General features: G+C 46.2%; 2 protein-coding genes across 6 annotated transcripts in view; one reads left to right on the forward strand and one right to left on the reverse strand.

The window, feature by feature from the left end:
• Nucleotides 1–915: 915 nt before the first annotated feature.
• On the forward strand, nt 916–5,856 carry CALML4 (calmodulin like 4). 2 transcript variants are annotated; one of them, XM_061371090.1, is made up of 5 exons: nt 916–1,498; nt 1,606–1,636; nt 2,917–3,057; nt 4,220–4,408; nt 5,543–5,856. In XM_061371090.1, the coding sequence occupies exons 1-5, from the start codon at nt 1,496–1,498 to the stop codon at nt 5,638–5,640; spliced, it is 462 nt and encodes a 153-aa protein (XP_061227074.1). In that variant the 5' UTR covers nt 916–1,495; the 3' UTR covers nt 5,641–5,856. The 2 variants fall into 2 exon arrangements, with proteins under 2 accessions (XP_061227074.1, XP_061227075.1); XM_061371091.1 differs by having other exon boundaries at nt 1,486–1,498; nt 2,949–3,057.
• Nucleotides 5,857–8,374: 2,518 nt separating this feature from the next.
• Nucleotides 8,375–19,860, reverse strand: part of PIAS1 (protein inhibitor of activated STAT 1) — a 62,100-nt gene continuing 50,614 nt past the window's right edge. For 2 of the 4 annotated variants that reach the window (XM_061371137.1, XM_061371139.1), the window contains 6 exons: nt 17,789–17,949; nt 15,908–16,038; nt 15,421–15,598; nt 14,188–14,330; nt 13,844–13,881; nt 8,375–12,234 (listed from right to left, as the gene is read on the reverse strand). In XM_061371137.1, the coding sequence (XP_061227121.1) occupies nt 12,199–12,234; nt 13,844–13,881; nt 14,188–14,330; nt 15,421–15,598; nt 15,908–16,038; nt 17,789–17,949 (687 nt within the window). In that variant the 3' untranslated portion in view covers nt 8,375–12,198. Of the gene's footprint in view, nt 13,882–14,187; nt 14,331–15,420; nt 15,599–15,907; nt 16,039–17,788; nt 17,950–19,860 lie in introns of all 4 variants that reach the window. The other 2 variants (XM_061371135.1, XM_061371136.1) reach the window with 2 other exon arrangements.

Genomic DNA, 19,860 nt, shown 5'->3' on the forward strand with positions numbered 1-19,860 from the left:
GTTAAGCCCTCATTGCTGAGTGCAGACACAAGTGCTGGTGGCAGAAGGACCAATTCCCCATGAATGCAGCCCAAAAGAGCATCCATGGGGCAGGGGGTGAGGTCCAGCACCCGGTGGGGTCTGTTCCCACTTGTCACTTTTCCAGGCTGAGGTGATGGAGCTGAGCCCCTGCACCTCCAGCTGCATCCCTGTGATGGGTTTATGTCTATGGGGTTTGTGTTGGAGCCCGGTGTGGCTGAATTCAAGTGGTAGAATTGAAAAGCCATTAGCAAAGCACAGCAAAGAAAAGCACTTGGTAAAAGCTGAGTGACTCTGGCTGCTCCCTGAAGCAGCTCTGCCCTTTGAAAGGAGGCTCTTGAGGTTTAAGGACCATGAACACGTCACTGTAACAGAGCAGGGTCCACCCTGGGAAGGGCTGGTCCATGCTGCAGTGGTCACTGTGGCCACTCAATCCTCTGTTCTTGGGTCTGGATCTCCACCACAACCTGGCATCGGGTACCTCGTCCCCTCTCACATGTGCTGACCCTGCTGCGGGGTTTCCTTTTGGGATGGTTCCAGCACCAGCAGATGCAGAGGGGCTCAGCACCACACCCCATGCACCCGCACCGCTGGCTCAGCCCCCCTGGTAGGGTCAGGATGGGACAAAATCAGATTCATCCATAGCCCTTGCTTTCCAATGGCGTGAACACCAGCGGGGTGGCAGCAGCAGTGCAGTGCTGGGAGGGACCAGAAGACGGGAGCAGGGCTGTTGGTCCGGGCTGGTCCAAAAGCAGCCAGGTTAAACCTCAGAAGTCTCCATCTCACTGCAGCTCCCCAGCAGCAGCATCCCCTCTCCGTGTGCAGCAAGACCTGGCAGCGCTGGAGATGTCCTATCCAGGCAGCTCAGCTGAAGAGATGCCAATGAGCAACAGTGCAGACAATGGGGAGCTTTAAATCCCTTACAAACCCTTCCCCTCCCTGCTGCCTGGTGCCCCAGCTCAGGGCACGGTGCCATGGCCAGCAGTGCCCAACACCCTGCACCGAGCCCCAAGCACCTCCTGCTGCTGCTGCCACCCCCAAACCCATGCACCAGCAACCTGTGGGGCTATAAATGCCCCTGCCCCGTCCCCAGCAGCCACCAGTGGGGTGGGTTTGTGCCCCAGCAGCAAAGCTTAGCACAAGGTGTGCAGCTATTGGGGATCATTGAACCCTTTGTGCTGCATGAGCCCATCTCCACCCATCCCGGCCCCAGCACCCATAAACCCCGACCCAGGGAAGCTCTCACCCCGCTCTTCGGTCCCATCGGAGGCTCTGGGAGCGCCGTTATCCCCATGGCGCGTGAGCGGGAGCCGCGGGATCCAGCCTGGCAGGGATCAGGTCTCGTAGCCATGGCAGCGGGGTATTTATTACAGCCTCTCTCCACCCCGGACTTTAGCCCTTAATCAAGGAGGAAAGCAGGAGCCGGCTCCTCCAAGCCTCAGCAGCAGCGCTGGACACGAGGAAGAGCCCCTAAATAATGGTGAGTGAAGCGTTTGGGCTGATACAAACCCCTCTGCACTGATTCCCATCTGCATTTTAAAGCTTTTCCTGTTCTCTTTCCTTCTCCTTCCCCTTTCCACGCTCCAGGCAAAATTTCTGTCCCAGGATCAGATCAATGGTACGTATGGGCTTGGTCTGGGTTTGGTTGTTTCTTCCTATTAGCAAGGTCAGCTTAAACCTGTGCATATAGATCTATATACGGATGGATAGGTGAGATTCGTTAAGTTTAGGTACCTATAAATGGCATTTCTCCCCTGTCGCCTCCTCCCAGCTCTCCAGGGGATCTCTCTGCCCTGAAACCAGAGAAATCTCCCCAATTCCAGCACAGTGCTGGGACCTGACCCCCCCATTCCCACCCACTGCATTGCAGCGGGACCAGCAACCTCCCAACCCCATGACCCCCCCCAGCCCTGGCCAAGCCGCAGCAGGGACCAGCACTTGCGGTGCTGGGGTTTCCTATAGGATGGGAGCAAAGGTGGAAGAGGAAGAAGGGGCCTGCAGGAAGTCACTGGGAGGCACCGGGGCTCTCCCCCAGGCTGCGATGGGAAGGGTTGGACAGGGAATGGCTTAGGCCATAAGAAGAGTATTAATGTAAACCTGATCGTCTGCAGCGGCCTTGGGAGGAGGCGGGCGGGGGGGGGGCACAGCACACACAGGGCACTCAGTACACTGCAATAGGGTGTAGAGAGCCTGGAGAAGAGGAGGCTCCTGAAGGGGGGACCTGAGAGCAACTCCAGTGCCTAAAGGGGCTGCAGGAACCTGGAGAGGGGCTTGGGACAAGGGCCTGTAGGGACAGGCCAAGGGGAATGGCTTGAACCTGCCCGAGGGGAGACTGAGCTGAGCTCTTAGGCAGAAGCTCTTCCCTGTGAGGGTGCTGAGGCGCTGGCACAGGGTGCCCAGAGAAGCTGTGGCTGCTCCAGCCCTGGCAGTGCTCAAGGCCAGGTTGGACACAGGGGCTTGGAGCAAGCTGCTCTAGTGGAAGGGGTCCCTGCCCGTGGCAGGGGTTGGAGCTGGATGGGCTTTAAGGTCCCTTCCAACCCAAACCATTCTGGGATTCCTCCCTTCCGCCTCCCTCCCTCAGCATCCTCTCCGACCCCACAAAGGCCAAGTACTCTCAAACACCGTTCTCCATGTGCAGCAGCCTGACTCCACTCTCTCACTTGCTCCGTTAGGCTCAGTGCCCCCCTTTAGCTCCGCTATCCCCAAGCATGGATTCTCACTGCCCTTGGCACTTACCAGGGCTGTGTGTGTCCCGGCCCCCCCATCCATCATCCTGAAACGAGACACCCCCAGCAGACACAGTATCCCTGCTGGAACCCGACCGGGCCGTGGGGAAGGAGGCGTCAGCGGCGGCTCCGCATCCCCCCGCAGGGAATAACGGCTTTGGGTTTTAATTAGAGTTCAAGGAATGTTTTTCCCTCTACGACAAGAAACAAAAGGGGAAGATCAAGGCCTCGGACCTGCTGGCAGTGATGCGGTGCCTGGGAGCCAGCCCCACGCCGGGGGAGGCGCAGAGACACCTCCACTTGCATAGGATCGGTGAGTGCAGCCCATGGGTAACACATGGAGATCAAACACGGGTAACACATGGAGATAACCCATGGGTAAGACATGGGGATAACATATGGGTAACACATGGAGATAACACACGGGTAACACATGGGGATCAAACATGGGTAACACATGGGGATCACACATGGGTAACACATGGGGATCAAACACGGGTAACACATGGGGATCAAACACCGGTAACATATGGGGATCAAACATGGGTAACACATGGAGATAACACATGGGGATCAAACATGGGTAACACATGGGGATCAAACACAGGTAACACATGGAGATAACACATGGGTAACATGGAGATAACACATGGGTAACACATGGGGATCAAACACGGGTAACACATGGGGTTCAAACATGGGTTAACACATGGAGATAACACATGGGTAACACATGGGGATCAAACATGGGTAACACATGGAGATAACACATGGGTAACACATGGAAATAACACATGGAGATAAAACACAGGTAACACATGGGTAACACATGGGGATCAAACACGGGTAGCACATGGAGATCACAGATGGGTAACACATGGAGATAACCCATGGGTAACACATGGAGATAACACACGGGTAACACACGGATGAAACAGATGGGGAAATGCAGCTTCCCTGGGGTCTGGAGGCTGCCTGGAGCCCCCCCAGGTGAAACAGGCAATGCAAACCAAGGGCAGTCACCAAAGCCTATGGTCCGATGGGATGGGAACAAAGCCAGATCAGTGCATGGGTTAAAGCAGTGCCATCGGGAAGGCTTCAAGGCACTTGTATTGACTGGATTTTGAGGCTGGGAACCCGTCCGGTCCAAGAAGAGCACTGACAGGTATTCATGTGCAGGTACACAGATGAATTCAAAGCACAGGACAAAGAGCAAAGAATCACGAGATAAAATGGGCCGGATTAAGAAGGCTGGATGCTAGGCCTGGCATAGACCTTATACACAGCAAACCTGGATACACAAGTGCTATAAATGGGTTTTAGGGCAGGAGAACCCCCAGGTATGGGCCATCCTGGTCCAGACCAGAGCCAGGCAAAAGGTGCCCAGGACAGGGGAAAGAGGAAGGGGATGCTGAGGGCAGGATGCACACTACAAAACTGAGCCATTCCTAAGGGATCTCCTCTTATTTTTCCAGACAAAAACGCAGAGTTGGATTTCTCCACTTTCCTCAACATCATGTACAGGCAAATGAAGCAAGAGGAGCCCGAGAGGGAAATCCTCACTGCCCTGTCCATGATAGACAGGCAGAAGAGAGGCATCATCACCGTCTCAGAGCTGAAAGCCAAGCTCACCCGCCTGGGCGAGAAGCTCTCCGAGGAAGAAGGTATTTGGCAGTTCAAAGATGCATCAAATGCCCCTCAGCTGATTTCCTCCCTGAATTCCCTTTGGGAAAGGACCAGGAGGAAGTCGCACACCCCAGGGAAGGGATGCACACACAATGCCCAGGGCACAGGCTCATAGCATCTTGCTGCTGTGTCCACCCCACCAGCACCAGTGTCACAGCCACACAGTGAGCTTGTGCCTTCATTGAAAAGGCTTTCCCCACATAAAACCAGAGCCCCCAGGGGAGCCCAGACACACACAGAGCAGGGAGCACTCCCCAAGCCAAAGAGAACCATTAGCACCATCAACTCTAATTAGATGCATGTGAGGACAAAGTCTCTTTGCTGTCATCAGCCTTTAGCCACACCACAATGGGCAAGCAGAGATGCTGTGTGTTGCAACCCAGATGCCTGTTCACCCAGAGCCCTCTTCCCTTGCTGGAGTTGCTCCCTGGGATGATGATTTATCACACAGAGATGCTGTATTTAGTGTTCAGGTGCTCAAGGCCAGGTTGGAGCTGGAGGAGCTTTAAGATCCCTTCCAACCCAAACCAGTCTGGGGTTCTATGATTCTAATGGCTTAGTCTGCATAAGAGAACACTGTAAGTCAGGCAGCTGCTGTCACTGCCAAGGAGTTCCCGAAGGCGGCATGAAAAGCATCCCACTGCTCCCAGGTGCCAACTGCACAGTTCCCACTTCTTCAGATGTATTTTCAGAGGGAGCCTTAGAGCTCCAGCTGAGATACTCTTCCTTTCCGAACATTAAAGGCCCACCAACATTAACAAGTTGGGCACACCACCTCTATGAGCACTAAGCCTGGGCTAAATTGAATAGGAGCAGGTTTGCTATTCAGCCCAAATAAGCCACCAGAAGCAATTAAAAGCTGGTTTAGACTAAATCTGTGAATGTTTTCCATGTGGATATCAAGGAGATAGGCACCTCTGCTCCAGAAAGTTAGAGATCTACATCCAAGTGTGAACTGGAGATAGCTCAAACCCCATGGGGATGGTACCAGAACTGATCCCAGAACTAACAAAACCGGTTTGAAACCCAAATCCTGCAATGCCGCTCTTGTGAAGAACACAATCTCTGTACCCTCTGCCTCTCTGACCTGTGGCTTTTGTCCCCTCTTTCAGTTGATGACCTGCTCAAAGAAGCCAAGGTTGGACCCAACGGAACCATCCGGTATGAAGAATTTGTCCACAAGATTGGTCTTCCAACAGTCGATTACTGAAACCGCGACCAAGAGATTTGGTAAGAGCAGAACCTGAGGCTTTCTTGACTTCAAGTTTTCCTACTTATTACTTGGACTCAGGAATCATCATTTGCCTTTAAAATCCCTCATTATGCCTTCACAACCGTGCTTACACTCACACAGGATCCCACCCCATGCCTGAAGGAATGCTGTCACCAAACCTGAGCTGTTATTTGAATAAACTGCATCTCACATCCCTTGTGTAACGTGTGTCCTGCTCAAATAGTAGCTAAAATAGAACAAATGGAAACTAATAATATCAAAAATGACTTTTAGAATGCATTTAAGTGCAGATTGTGGCGTGAATGGGAAGTTGTAGTTAAGGTCTCACAGTGACAGCATCCCAAGAAGTCAGCATCACCACAACCATTTCCTGCTTCCACACACCCAAGCTCTGTCTTTTGTGGAGGGATTCCCCTGGAAGCTCAACTGTGCAATGACAGTGGTAAACCCAGTACAACTATGCACAGCTCCTTGGATCCAGTGCATGATGCCATCAAGTCACCAGCCGCATCCCTGCCCACTATCCAGAGCATCACAGACACGCAGCACCAGCTCTCTGCTCCCCCCCATCAGTGATGCTCAGCAGAGAATAACGTCCCATTCTCCAATCACAGCAATGCCCTACAATCAGCACCTCGTTCTTCCTCTCCCACTCCTCCAGCACACAGCACCTCTGTCCTGTTGTGCCTCTGTCCCATTACTTGTAAAGGCACAGGGTCTTCAGCACCAAATCTCTGCGCGGTGAAGCTGGTTTTGAGGCAACCCACTGGAAATGCTGTGCTTGGTCAACGTATCTGCCCCAGGTTCTAGGCTACCCACCAGGGACAGCCTGGCAGGGAAGAACAGGGCCAGGCAATTCAGCTTCTCTGCAGCAGGGAACCTCACCCATCTCTCCTGGCGTTGGAGTGATGAAAACCACTCTGACCCAGACCGGTTATGACTGGTCTCACTCCACCTGGATCTGGGCAGCCTTAGTTAGGATCCACAGACCCTCATATGAGATTTAGGACCACATACAGCAGATCCTCTCTGGAGGCGGTCAGAAATCCACACAGACCATCACGCAGAAGCAGCCACATGCAGGGAAAGGCCATGTTCCTATGGGTCTGCAGTGGCTTCTCCCCATGGGAGGCCCTTCCCTCCCCTCGGCCTTCCCTCCTTCCTTGCTCCAATGCCAAATCTTGGCCACTGAAGCAACCAACTCATCCTTTGCTCTACCTGTGAACTGATCAGCAGTTAAATCCTCACAGCCATAGCACACACAATACATTTATCCCCTACTGAGACACGCTGCATTGCCTGAAGACCACGGAAAGCATCATCACGCAGGGCTGGCACACAGAACCAAACAGGACTGGTACTACCACAAATATGGTTAGAAACTGGAAAAATAAAACCAAAACTGAATTATGAGCCAGGCTGGACACAGGAGCTTGGAGCAAGCTGCTCCAGTGGAAGGGGTCCCTGCCCTTGGCAGGGGGTTGGAACTGGGTGAGCTTTAAGGTCCCTTCCATCCCAAACCATTCTCTGACATGAAATCCTAGCTCTTCCAAATCAGTGTCTCTGTAAGGCTAACAGTTATTCTCATGGAGTATTACACAGGGGGGGGAAAGGCACAAAAGACCAAATGAGATGCTGAATGCTGTGCAAGGAATGGAAGCGGATCCAGGATGTCCCTCTCAGTCCCGTATTTAAGACAAAGGGCAGTTTTGTGCCCAATCTCCCTTGATTCAGAGCCAAGCTGGAGAGCCTGCAGTTCTCAAGGCAGCAGTCCTGAGCTAACCCAGTAAGCTCAGACTCAGACCCTGATATGCCAACATGAAAAACCCTCTGAAGAGTAAAGGATTGTGCTTGGAGGGGAAATGAACTTTGCTCAGTGTAGAACTGACAGCCCTTGTCATGTCCGTCTAATGCATCAGCATCTTCTTACTCTATGGATAGAAAATGAACCGTTTCTCACATTTAGTGTTACAAGCAGCTCAGCACTCAAACACTCCAGAATAACAGCATACAGTGAAATAGAGCAAAGATTCACTCATGAAACCAGCTCCTACCAACAGCGAAGAATCAGACTTCCTATGTACCTCTCTTCCCACCTGTCACTGTTAATCCCAGTGTTTGGATACAAACCTCACCTACCTCACCATGGAGCCTTTCTGCTCCAGTGCCTTTAGGAGCTCTGCCTGCCCACCAGAGCCCTTCCAACCCTCTGCTGTGGAGGCATCGGTGATGGAAGCGAGCACAAACCTTGGCTGCTGTGAGCATAATCACCTTATGAAACATGGAGGGCATGTAGAAGCATTTGTTTCCAATATGCATCAATAACCACATTACAAATGATCCAATACACAGCTTAATACTTCCCTATTGACCAGAACAGCTGATGAACAAATCCTTTCAGCTGTAGACAGTATGAGAGCTTGTATGTCATGGGGATGGATGAGCTCAAAATCACTTCGGATTGCTCCACAGTGGGTCTGGGATCCTAACAGGGGGTCACCCTACCCAAATACAAGCAAACAGAAACCCCCCTTCACACGCACTCCAAAACCAAGCCATAAAAGCCTGGAGAGACAATACAGACATTCCATGGCACAAACCAAGCGGAGGCAAAGCATCCCTGGCCAAAAGGGACCTTTGCAACGCATCAGTTTGCAGAAAACACCCTCCTCTCCCCCCCCGTTTTAATTTCCCCCCAGGAAACACAACGTAACTGAATGCTTTTTATTACATCTAAAGATTTCTACATAAACAGGTAACATTCAATAGGTAAACCATTTTTTTTTTCCAATGCATATAATAAATATTTTCACTTGGTACTTTTATACAAACTGACATTGGTCTACTATACATTTTTAAAAGCCGTTTACTGGTTTGGCATGCCGTATGGAAACTAAGAGAAAGTTTTAAGGCAATGAATGACAGCTTTCAATTCATGGAATTAATGGTAATTTTAATATTCTGCTTATATACATTTTCCCTTTGTTAATTAGAACAATTAACAGCAGCACTTTCGGGGACCACCAGCAATTTTCCCTTGTTAGAAATCTAAGCTCTGTTGAAAAGGAGGAAAGAAAACTGGTTACACGGACAAAACAAACCCTTGTCTATTCAAAATGTGCTTAAACCCCTGAAAGGTTAAACTGCAGTGAAGAATTCTTTTGTCAAGCGTTCTCCTCACAGCCTCAGTGAGGGTCCAACAGAGTCCAATGACAACCTACCAGTCATCCCACCCTTGAAAGGCGTTGAGTCCTTGCCACGGGGAGGAAAGGGCGAGCCTGCAGTCGCTGTCACATCTATTGTTATGGAAGTGCTACCAAGATCTTAACGCATGGCCTAGGTTAGAGCATCTAAGGATGCACCAGTAATGCCCTCGGAGCTTTCAAAGCCACTTCCACCCTGCTATTAAACAGCTGTGTGCTCATACCTGACATAAAACAGGCACCAGTGTGTGCACACCCCACCTCTCTGGTGGAAGAACTGAAGGACAAGAGACCTCCAGGCTACGGATCACAGAAATTCTGCCACGGGCAGCGAAAGGAGCTCTGGACTGCTCTACAGCATCTTTGTTAATACATGAACTAATGGAGATCGAGTTTGGGAGTGACATTCGCGTGGAACTTGTCGAGAACTCAGACTGAGACTTCTACCAAGCAATGTTAACTGTGGTCAGAGGCACAGAGAATTATCAGCAATAAAGAACACCCTAGCATGAAACAGGAATACTCACAAAGCATATGGGATTAATACCACAAAGGAGGACTTCAGAACATGTCTGTCCCTTCTTTGTAGAGCCATGAGGTTCAAAAATATCACCGGTGAACTGAACAGCCTTCCTTCCCTTCAGGGTAACTCACGAGGAAATGGAAGTCGTCACCATCTGACCTTGCTTTCCGAAAGCTAAGCCAGGCATAAAGATGCCGGATCCTGTGTCACCACACACTCGCCACGGTTCATTTTAGATGTGGGTTAACAAGACTTTACTACCACTGTCAAGAGTGACACAAGCTGCTCCTCAGGTCATCTTTAACAACACAGTCAATGGAACGTCGCCACCATCGTCAGCACAACAGCCACCAGCTCTCCCAATGTCTCCTGGGTGGTTCAGAACCGGGGCCACACACGCTCCGCGTTACACCGACAGCACTTGTACTCCAGGTTTACAAAGGGTATTACAGCAAAGCATATGCTCTGAAGTTACCAGGTTAGTATTCATGACTAAAATGTATGAGATATATTCCTAGTGTAGGTTTAATCACTTCAAAATCAGACTGAGTTTAAAAAATAAGTATTTCCCATTTTCTATCCTTTTATTTATTTTTTTTTAACTGACATTTAATAAATTATAAAATTGGTGTATGGTGAAATATATATATCAGCCAGATATGTATGAAATACACATGCATGGGAAAAACTATTTAACTCACTTTGAACTCACACACACGGATCTATAAATACATATATACACACACATATACATATAAACACAAACAGTTGTTTCCAAAATTCAAGTCAACTATTTAGTGGCAGAGGGATGCTGTAAAAACACTAAAAACGATTTGGATGCCACATAAGGTGAACCTCTCAAATAACCATACGACTGATCATACAGCAATACCTAATGCTACTTGGATTAAAGAGGGAGGGTTTTTTTCCTTTTTTTTTCCTTTTTTTCCTTTTTTTTCTTTTTTTTCTTTTCTTTTTTCTTTTTTTTAATCAACGCAAGAGTTTTCAGACAACTTCATAGGCAAAAGGTGGCCCTCGTCAATGCTCAAAGCAACTAACTGCAATCAACGGGTTTGGACATGAAAAGGTCAGACAAGAATCTGCTCACTGTAGTATTCCTTAACTCTCTTTTCCTGATAAACTTGTTACCTGCACTTTCAACCAGCTATAAAAATAGTTTTCACACCAGAGGAAATATTTACTCTCTCTGACATGGACTTTGGGACACAAGAGAATCGCTTCCTTCCCTCCCCCTTCTCTTAACCTTAAAGAATCTCCTGAAAAACTGCATTCCAGCTATTTACACGTTTCACTCTTTAATAAGAACGGATCAGCCCAAATGACCCATCGGTTCTCAAACAAAAAGGTTTTTCTACGTCATGCACAACTTAAAAAGAGAAAAGAACCCAGGGAGTAAAGTATGGCTCAAAGTTCAACAGAAGTGTGTGGAAAACCCAGGGGAATCAAAGGAATTACAAGGCCAAAAAGAGAAAACTGAGTTTTGAAACCCACTACCCTAAGAGACTTCAATAGGTAGCAATCGTTTGAGTACATGGGCTACAGGGTGGGGCTTTGCTATAGGGTTGGGTTTTGGTTTAAAAGACTCACATCGAACATTGAGTATTCATTTTGATGGATGTGACCTCAGAAGACAGCGTGTACCAAGACCATTATTGGCTGCACAAACCATGCAATAGTGTGTTGGTATTTGTATTTTTGTCCTTTTGTTGAAGAGTTCACTTTGAAGCAGAAATCTGATCTACTGCAACTAAAAGTAGGCTTCTCCAGCCGGAACAAGTCAGGCCTCAATTCAATAGGCCACTTACACACGCATGGCTAACTTGAAAGCACAAGCAGCTCCACATATTTAAAACTGACACATGCTTAATAATTTGCTGAGTAGGATCTTAAGATATTCGACAAGGATTTCATAGTAAGTTCTTAGATACAAACCCCTACAGTCCAATGTGTCAATGCTTTTATCTGGGGCTAGAGCCTATAAAAGTTCTCTGTCTTGTCCCACATAAGCACAGCTAAGTAAATTCCTCAGCCTGAGATTTTATTGAGTCTGGCCCTCAAGAATAATTGGTGCACTAATGAGCTTGTAACATGCTTGACTAAAGCATGGAATTCAAAACGATCTGAAGAGAGGGTCACACAGAACCAGAAATGACCAAAACAAATCCCAAAAAGCCAAAGCCACTCCTGAAAGGCTCTGTCCTGTGAACAGAGGGGATGCTGTGGAACTCTTTTCAGTAGGCTTTCTTCCACTTGAAGCATAATGAAATCTGCACTAAGTGTGGGATGGGGGAATTAGATTCCACCACCAAAGGTAAATGACCCCAAGAGGAGAAAAACCCCTCTCATAAGTTTGAACTTTAAAAGTTCAGCTCCATTCCTGTTCATGTTACTGTGAAGAAAATAATGCCATTTGTGTCCAAACTAGGGGGGGGAGGGGGAAATAACTCACATGACAAATGCACAGGTGTAAAATCTTCAGCATCCATAGAAATGAACTGAAGCTCCTTGTTTTTGTTAATTTTTTTCTTGTTTTGTGTTTTTTTTTCTTATTTTTACCAGTGAGGCCATCTTAGGTTTATATACAAAAGTAAAACTGAAAATATACTTTTGTTCTCTGTACACATAAATTTTTTTCCCTAAAAAAGGAAAAAAACTTGTCTATGTTTCTAACAGAAAGTAAAACCAAGCACAAAGATTTCCTCGGACGAGTTCATATATTCCAAAAATCAGTCCAACGAAATAATGTCTGGTATGATACCAAAGATGGACGCCGTGTCCGTGCTGCTCCTACTTGCAACTGGATGACCATGATTCTCTCGCAGGCTGTTGGAGGAAACAAGACTGCTGTTACTGCCACTATTGCTACCATTTGTGGCTGGCAGAGAACTGCTTCCTCCTGCATTTAGCTGATCGAGAAACATCTGAGATGAAGTGTATGGGAAAAAACGAGAGTGTAAGAGTTCTTGATCATCTGATGCAGAAACTGCCGCGGCTGCAGCGGCAAGAAGGGAGGTGTTGTAATGCTGGGGGGGGAAAAACAACATTTGCAAGTTACATTTCAGACACTACAGTTGTGATTCAGACCAGCACAAAAGAAGGTATTTGTAAGCTAAAGCTCTGACAGGTTCTGGGTATCACACCAATCTGGCTACTCAATTGCTCTGTAAGGCAAGGACTGAGGCAGTGAGCTTCTACCTCTGCAACCCTTTATTTCTGAAGCCAAAAGATATTGGGAATACTAGTATCAGCAAGAACAAATGCTAAAGAGGTAACAGTACTGCAGGACACCCAAAGCAGTAAGGACATGGTCAGCAGCAGCACTCTTTTACCTCTTCATAAAATTCCCTGTTGGAAAAATTCCCCCAAATTCAACCCAACATTTTGCCATCCCTCTGCTCTGCTCAAAAGTCACAAACCAACCACCGCTGGTGAAACTATGTGCTTAATCACTGCTGGTGGAGGGAAGAATACTTCTGTGGGAAATGCATTTAGAAATAGCACCCTTAGTCCTGCTTGATGGCAGCAAGAGCTGTCCCAAGTTACGCTCTCTGCTGGCCAGCCCCTGAAAAGCAAGAACTGTAGCTATCAAGAATCGGGTTTTAAATATAATGTCTCTGCAGAGGAATTCCGCTCTGGATGTTTCTTTCCACTGTGATGAAACACACGTGGGCTATTCAGCCTTGTTCCCCCACATTCATGCACTAGTGTAATTGTATCATATCAGTGCATCAGATTCTGCACGACTTGTTTCAGAATAATTCTCGTATCTCTGTTTCACTCAATATCAAGATAGTTTTTCTGAATTCGAACTCTACAGTGCAGGCTCTGGTCTTAATTATGGGAAAGTATCCCCCTACAGTTAGTGCAATCCTCCTGCTTCAGACAGCAGAACGTGACGGGACCAAGGGCTTGTGAGCCACCTCAGCCCCTTGTTTTCTTGGAAGCACAGGAGGAAAAGTGACCCAGTGGGATCAAGCTGGCAATCACCACTCGCCAACCCAGGCTCCTTCTAGGGAATGACTTGCTTAGCTCCCACAACTAGAGGAGCCAGCACCAATCTAGCACATTTCAGTAAGTATTCACAGGAAGGTGGCAAGCAGAGTCTGACAAACTGTCAAGAGCCCAGGACACAAACTGAGGTGGCTGGGGGACCTTCAGTCATGGCTGAGGCTCACGTCACCCCACAACAGTGGCTGCCTGAGCTTAACCCTTGGGAACGGAAATGCTTCTCTTTTGTTAGCCCTTATCCTACACCCCTATTTAGGCAATGCTCGTGTTTGATCACGGTCTCTGTGTGCATAAAACAAAGCTGCAGGCTGCCTGTATTTACACCTACATCATACATCTGCTCCTTCCTTGCTTATGCATCGATGCCAGCAAGTCCTTCTCAGAAAAGAGTATCTGCCACATGACTTGATCTTCCTTGACTTACCTGATTGTCTCCTGACAGGAAAGGGAAGAAATCTAAACCTGTAAAGAGCCAAAGGAAAAAATTAAGATTCTCAAAACAAAACAGCACCTCCCCAGTTTCCCCCCCACTTAGGCCGAAATTAAGCCAGCATAATACTGGTGATGCTTCAGATTCTCTTCACTACCAGAGCCCTTATAAACCTTATAGTATTTTCAGGGGGTCTTAAATGCCATCTCATCCTCTGTGGATGCAAAACTGTATTTTGCACTACTGCACTGTCAAACCACTGCGTGTTTAAATCCTTCTGCAATAGTTATTACTGCATGGAGAGCTGTACTTACAGCTACCAACAGTCAGAAGCTCACCTTGCAAGTCATAAGGCATAGGTGTCATATGGAATGGATGCCTGTAGTCTTGGATAAGTGACGTATTGATGTAGCTGGTGTCAACAGCAGGAAGGCTTGGTGTTCTTGACACGGGTGATGCTTGATGGGGTAAATTTAAAATACTGGAAGAAACAAAAGGCTTGTTACAGGTGTCAAATACAGTCCTGGCTTTATTGCTGTCCCAAGCAGGGCAAGGCTATTTTCAAGTATAACACAAAGCCAACCTTGCAATATGCAGTATGGGCTTTGTGTCAGCTCCCCTATTAAATGCCAAAGCTTCACTACAAAGCATCACAATGCTACAGCTCCTCACCAAGTCTGGCAGGGAATGGAAGCAGGGAAGAGATAGGAGCATAACATGTTCCCCAAGCTTCCTTCTCGCAATTACATTTGATCAGGAAAGTTCATCCAGTCCAAGAGAGCTGAAGCTCAGCAAAATAAAAGCTAAGACAGGTTCAGGCTCAAACAGTAGAAACTGATTACTCTCACTATAAACAGCATTGGGATCTCTGCTATGAATATGTTACAAATACTAAGCCAGGACAATCCTAAAGGTTTACTGAACCCCGAAATCCCCCATACAAATCTGTGTAACCACACATTTATACCCTCCAAGGTAAGTGGCAATGGAAGACAGGCAAAAAGGTCTTGAGTTTTAAGTGATCACTGAGTCATTTACGTGACTGGAGTAGTAACCACTTCAACAACAGGATCTCTTCAGTGCAGCCTGTTTTCATCCCTACATGTTTATGTAAACAGGGTGCTATTAACAGCTTGGCTACTTAGGTGTAATCAGGTTATTCTGGCATCCTTTATTACTATGCTACTGGCAGCAATCACCAGCAAAACCCACACAACTCCCATACCACACCCATGTTTCTCATTGCTCACTCTCTCTATGGGCTGCTTTTACATTTCTTTAGGGAAGAAAAACATTTCCAGATTTGCAAAAACAAAATCCTCCTAAGCCACAACTTTCTGCACCATTTTATATTCATTTTCACAAACACAGCTGAAAACTGCATCACCTTACACACTTGACAACTCAAAAGTTATTTCAGTCTTGTTAAGCCTTGCGACCCAAGATTAAATCCATTTGCTATAAGCTTCTAATCCAGATACAGAGCTTTCTAGGTACAATTTCTTTTGAAATGTATTACTACTCTCCATCATGAGTACATTCTCTCTGCACTGGCCTGTTTTTATCCTCACCCCTTATTATTTAATGGTGATGCTGGAGATACGGAAGGACAGCTTCTCTTTGCAGATGGTTCTTCATCTTCTTCATCTGATGAGCTATCAATGGTTAAATCGATCACTTCCACCTTCTTGTTTTTATTTGACTGTTGGTGAGAAGACACCTGATGTTCCAGGGAAGAGCTTATGCATCCTATACAAAGTAAGTCAACATTGTAAGATGTAGATTACAGCACTGCTACGATCGTCGTAACATCAGAGCTTATTACATGTCTTCACAAAATAAACCTTACAACTCAGAATAAAAGACAACAAAATTACATAGCTTTGATAACTTAAAAGTACCATCAGCCCCAACAGGTATTACTCAAGTAATCTCTTACAAATGATCATGAAAAGCTTCAAACATAAGTGCAAAAATGAGCATTTTGAAAAGTTAAAAGGAACATCCGTACTTAACAGTTCAGTGTATCCAGTTCATACACCCCAAAACACAACTTACCATCAACTCCGTTGTAAGATGCAGTTACTTCCTGCACTTCCTTCTTTGATCTCATAGGAGCCCAGGATCCATCCTCCTTAAACTGAATTTCATCACAATCTGTACAATACTTCAGGATTTCCATGAATAACCTGTCAACCAAAACCATTGAATATCAGTCCTCAAACAGAGCTTAACACCTTTCTTACTCCAATACCTTTATTAGTCAGTGTAAATATGAATTACTGTTTCAAGAGTTGAAAGCTGCCATTGTTCTACCCTTCTTTCATCCATTTCCTTGATAAAAAGGAGTCACTGAAAAATGTAAAGGATTATCTAAAACTCTACACAATTACTTACTGCAAGAGAGGAATCCTGCTGAGCTCATGACACAGAACTCTGTTTCCCAAAAGGAAAGAAGAATGTGAACTAGCATTAAAAAAACCAATCTCCTCCTAACCCATACTTATCTTAAAGGAGTCAATATACGTGAGCATGTAATGACTACTATTTCCCAAAACCTCTTTAGAAGCTGAAACTTTCTACCAAAAGCTGAGCATGGGAATCTGAACTTGCAGCCTCTTCTACTAAGCTGCGTCTCCCAAAACTTGTAGGATCCTGGCACCACATCACTCCTAGTGGCAATTCCAGCTTTCGACCAAGACTATTCATGTGGTTCTGCAGGAAAAAGCTTTGCTTTAATTAGTGAGAAAGTTTGCTCTTTCCCGGATTGAATGCCTTCTACAAATAACCCTCTCTTTGGGATGCTGTAATTGCATCACTTGATCTCCAGTGTCTGTACCTAGCAACACAAGTAAGGAAAATGTGTTGTTTTAATTAGTACTACTCTGAGTCTTTCCTATTTTAGGCTGAAACACAGAACAAGGAACCCCACAGATCTTTGATCCAAAGCAGAGGACCTGAGAACCATGCAGATCCAAAGCAGCCTGTGCCAGCCCTAAGTGTCTCTTCAAAAGCTATTGCAAGGCCTCAGAGTGAACCCTGAGCAATCTCCTGCTTCGGTAGCAGGCCACCAAAATGAAGCACCTACTCACTAAATACAGATTCAGTCATTTGTGAGGTGGTTTTCTGGTGTTCTGTTTGTTTCAGGGGGTTTTAGTTTCACTTTTGGGAGGGTTTGTTTGTTTGGGATTTTTTTTTGGTTGGTTGGTTGTTGCCTCTTTTTGTGGTTTTTCTTTGAGGGAAACATTCTGAGAGTGTTCTCCAAAGATTCTGCTTGTTCTCTTTATCACACTTTGGAAAGAAGATTCCTACCTAAGGAATTAAAATGCAAACCCAGGACTACATACTTGGCATTTCTTCACGGAGGTGAATACTAGATTTCTTAGGGGGGGGGGGTATGTTTCAGAGGTAGGCAGGACCAAGGAATCAATCTCTGTCACTTTCTTTATACAGCAGCTCCCTAGCTGTGAAACTGTACATAGAATCATACATGCATTTGGGGGGGTGGTGTGGGGTGTGTGGCAGTATTTATTTGATCTAACATGAATGTCTGCTCTCAACTAGACCAGATTTGTGCCATTGCTCCATTAAAAGACAACATGTGCTGTTTTCACCTAGGAATGCAGCACTATGGAACACTGGGGGTAAAAAACCCCAAACCCACAACTATTCTAGGCAGGATAGGTCAAAAACCTACCTAGGATTGGAAAGAGCACCTTTCATTATTATTACCTTTAACAGTTTGATGACCACAGTTCTTCCAAAATACTGAATGAAGGGGTACCTTGTTAGTAATTCTTCACCAACAGCAGGGAAATTAAATAACTTAATCCAGATCACAGCCAGACAACCAAGATTTCAGATCACTGCATTCTGTGCAGCACAAGAACACTAAGCAGAGAGTGTAAAGTACTTTCTTTTGACTCAAGCTTTACTTACCCATCAATAATGAGATGTTCATAGGGAGCCTTCTTATCACAGACAGGGCAAACCCAAGTTGGTTTCTTTTCATTCATTTGAATATACAGAGTGGCATCAAAACACTGCAGGTGGGAGCAAGTCAGGGCCCTACAGGGTATAGTTAGCCGCATTTTACCAAGCTTTAAGAGAAAGAAAAGAACAAGATTAAATCATTTTGGTATGAAATTAACAGGCAGGGCTTTTCTGTCTGAAAAGAAACAGAGACTGGTCGAGTTCTACTCCACAAACTCTCACAAATGTGAGTTTTGATTAAAATACATGTCACATAAACCGTTCCCTCCTTCCTATAGGTTTGATTATTGCATAGAAGTTACTGGAAGTCTCATTTTTAACTACATTTTACCAAGGAAACTGAAGACTACATCCTTCCATATACCCTGGACAAAATACTGAGCTCAAGTAGCGTAGCAGTGTCCTGAATGAACCACAAGAAGACTTCTTCATCAGTACTTCAAATGCTGATGAGCGTGGGTCAGAGCTCTTCTATCCTCACACAGCTGAAGTCTGTATTCAAGTTGCTGTCTGTACCTCAGGCAGCAGGGTACCACCAGAACCACTTGTTTAACTTGACAGTCACAGAAGCAAGCACATAGAAAATGCATTCATGGATCATTTCCTGACATGTTTCTCTAACCATCATTTTCACTCCTTTCTCCAGGAAGTGACTACTCACAAAATAATCCACACCTGCTAACTATTAAACCATTTTATACTCCTCCTGCTGTGATAAACACCACTGCTATGTATCAGTTGTGAGCCAGCCTGAAATCTCCCTGCCTTTTTCTCATGTAAATACAAGTAACTGACTGTGCCCTAAAATACCATCATACCTTTTCAACACTGCAAAGGGCCTCCAACTGATAACAGAAGATGAGACGGGAGAAAAGGAAGAAGTTCTTTACTGTTAGGGTGGTGAGGCCCTGGAATGGGTTGCCCAAGGAAGTTGTGAACGCTCCATCCCTGGCAGCATTCAAGGCCAGGCTGGACAAAGTCTTGGGTGCCATGGTTTAGCGTGAGGTGTCCCTGCCCATGGCAGGGGGATTGGAACTAGATGATCTTAAGGTCCTTTCCAACCCTAACTATTCTATGATTCTAAAATGAGTTCTAAAGTGCACTTTGAGATGGGGACCACCCTTCCTTCAAGTCTGTAGTCAGTGGACAGTGAGGTTTTGCAGGTCAGCACAAAGCTTCCATGAGTTTAATACAAAAGGCACAGCTGAGTGCTCAAGCTGAGCAGGCAACATACGAATGCTACACAGCAAAGGTGCTTAGGCTAAATTGTACAACAGGACTATCTTTGGGTTGGATAAACCAATGCTAACCCAGACCATAGAACATCATCATACGATTACACTGAATGCAAAACTGATTACAGTGAAAGGCATTTCATCTTAATCTGAAATTAAAAATCTTGCTCTCCTCAAACAAACCCCAAGCTGTTGTTTTCTAGCAAAGTGCTTACGCTGCAGTTTCGGAGGGGCTTTAACTGACCACACTAAAGGTAAGAAGTAGGAATGTCTAAACAAGACTCTTCCCACATTAAAAAACAACAAAACAATTATATATTCAGCACTATTTATACTGCATATTTAGAAGTTATATATATTTGACTAAAATAAACACAACTACTTCATTCGAAAACCTTCAGCCCATTCTAGCAGTCGACAGGATGAGGAACTGACTTTAGTAGGGCTTAAAGCAAGCAGGGTGGCCACACATAGTGATTCTGAGCAATACAGGATGGGTGCCACAGGATGGCACTCAATCTCAGAATATCAGAAAACTAAAATCACATCAAGAACAAAGGCTCTACACACAGTCCACTACTTCCTCCATGATGCTTCTTCTCATGCATCCCCCGTAAACAGCAATCCCTCCACCCCATTCCCAGCAAACTCAGCTACACGAGTGGATCTGGCTTGTTTTGCTTCCTTTTGGCTCTCAGTCACTGTCACAAAACCCACCACCAGATGGGAGGGGAGCGGAGAACTCCCTAGGGAGCCGGCAGTAATGGTAGTGGTGAGCTCAGA

This window comes from Neopsephotus bourkii, unplaced genomic scaffold (assembly GCF_033783945.1).
Source record: "Neopsephotus bourkii isolate Nb327-2 ecotype Australia unplaced genomic scaffold, CSIRO-AGI_Nbou_v1 NB_1572, whole genome shotgun sequence".
Taxonomy (NCBI): domain Eukaryota; kingdom Metazoa; phylum Chordata; class Aves; order Psittaciformes; family Psittacidae; genus Neopsephotus; species Neopsephotus bourkii.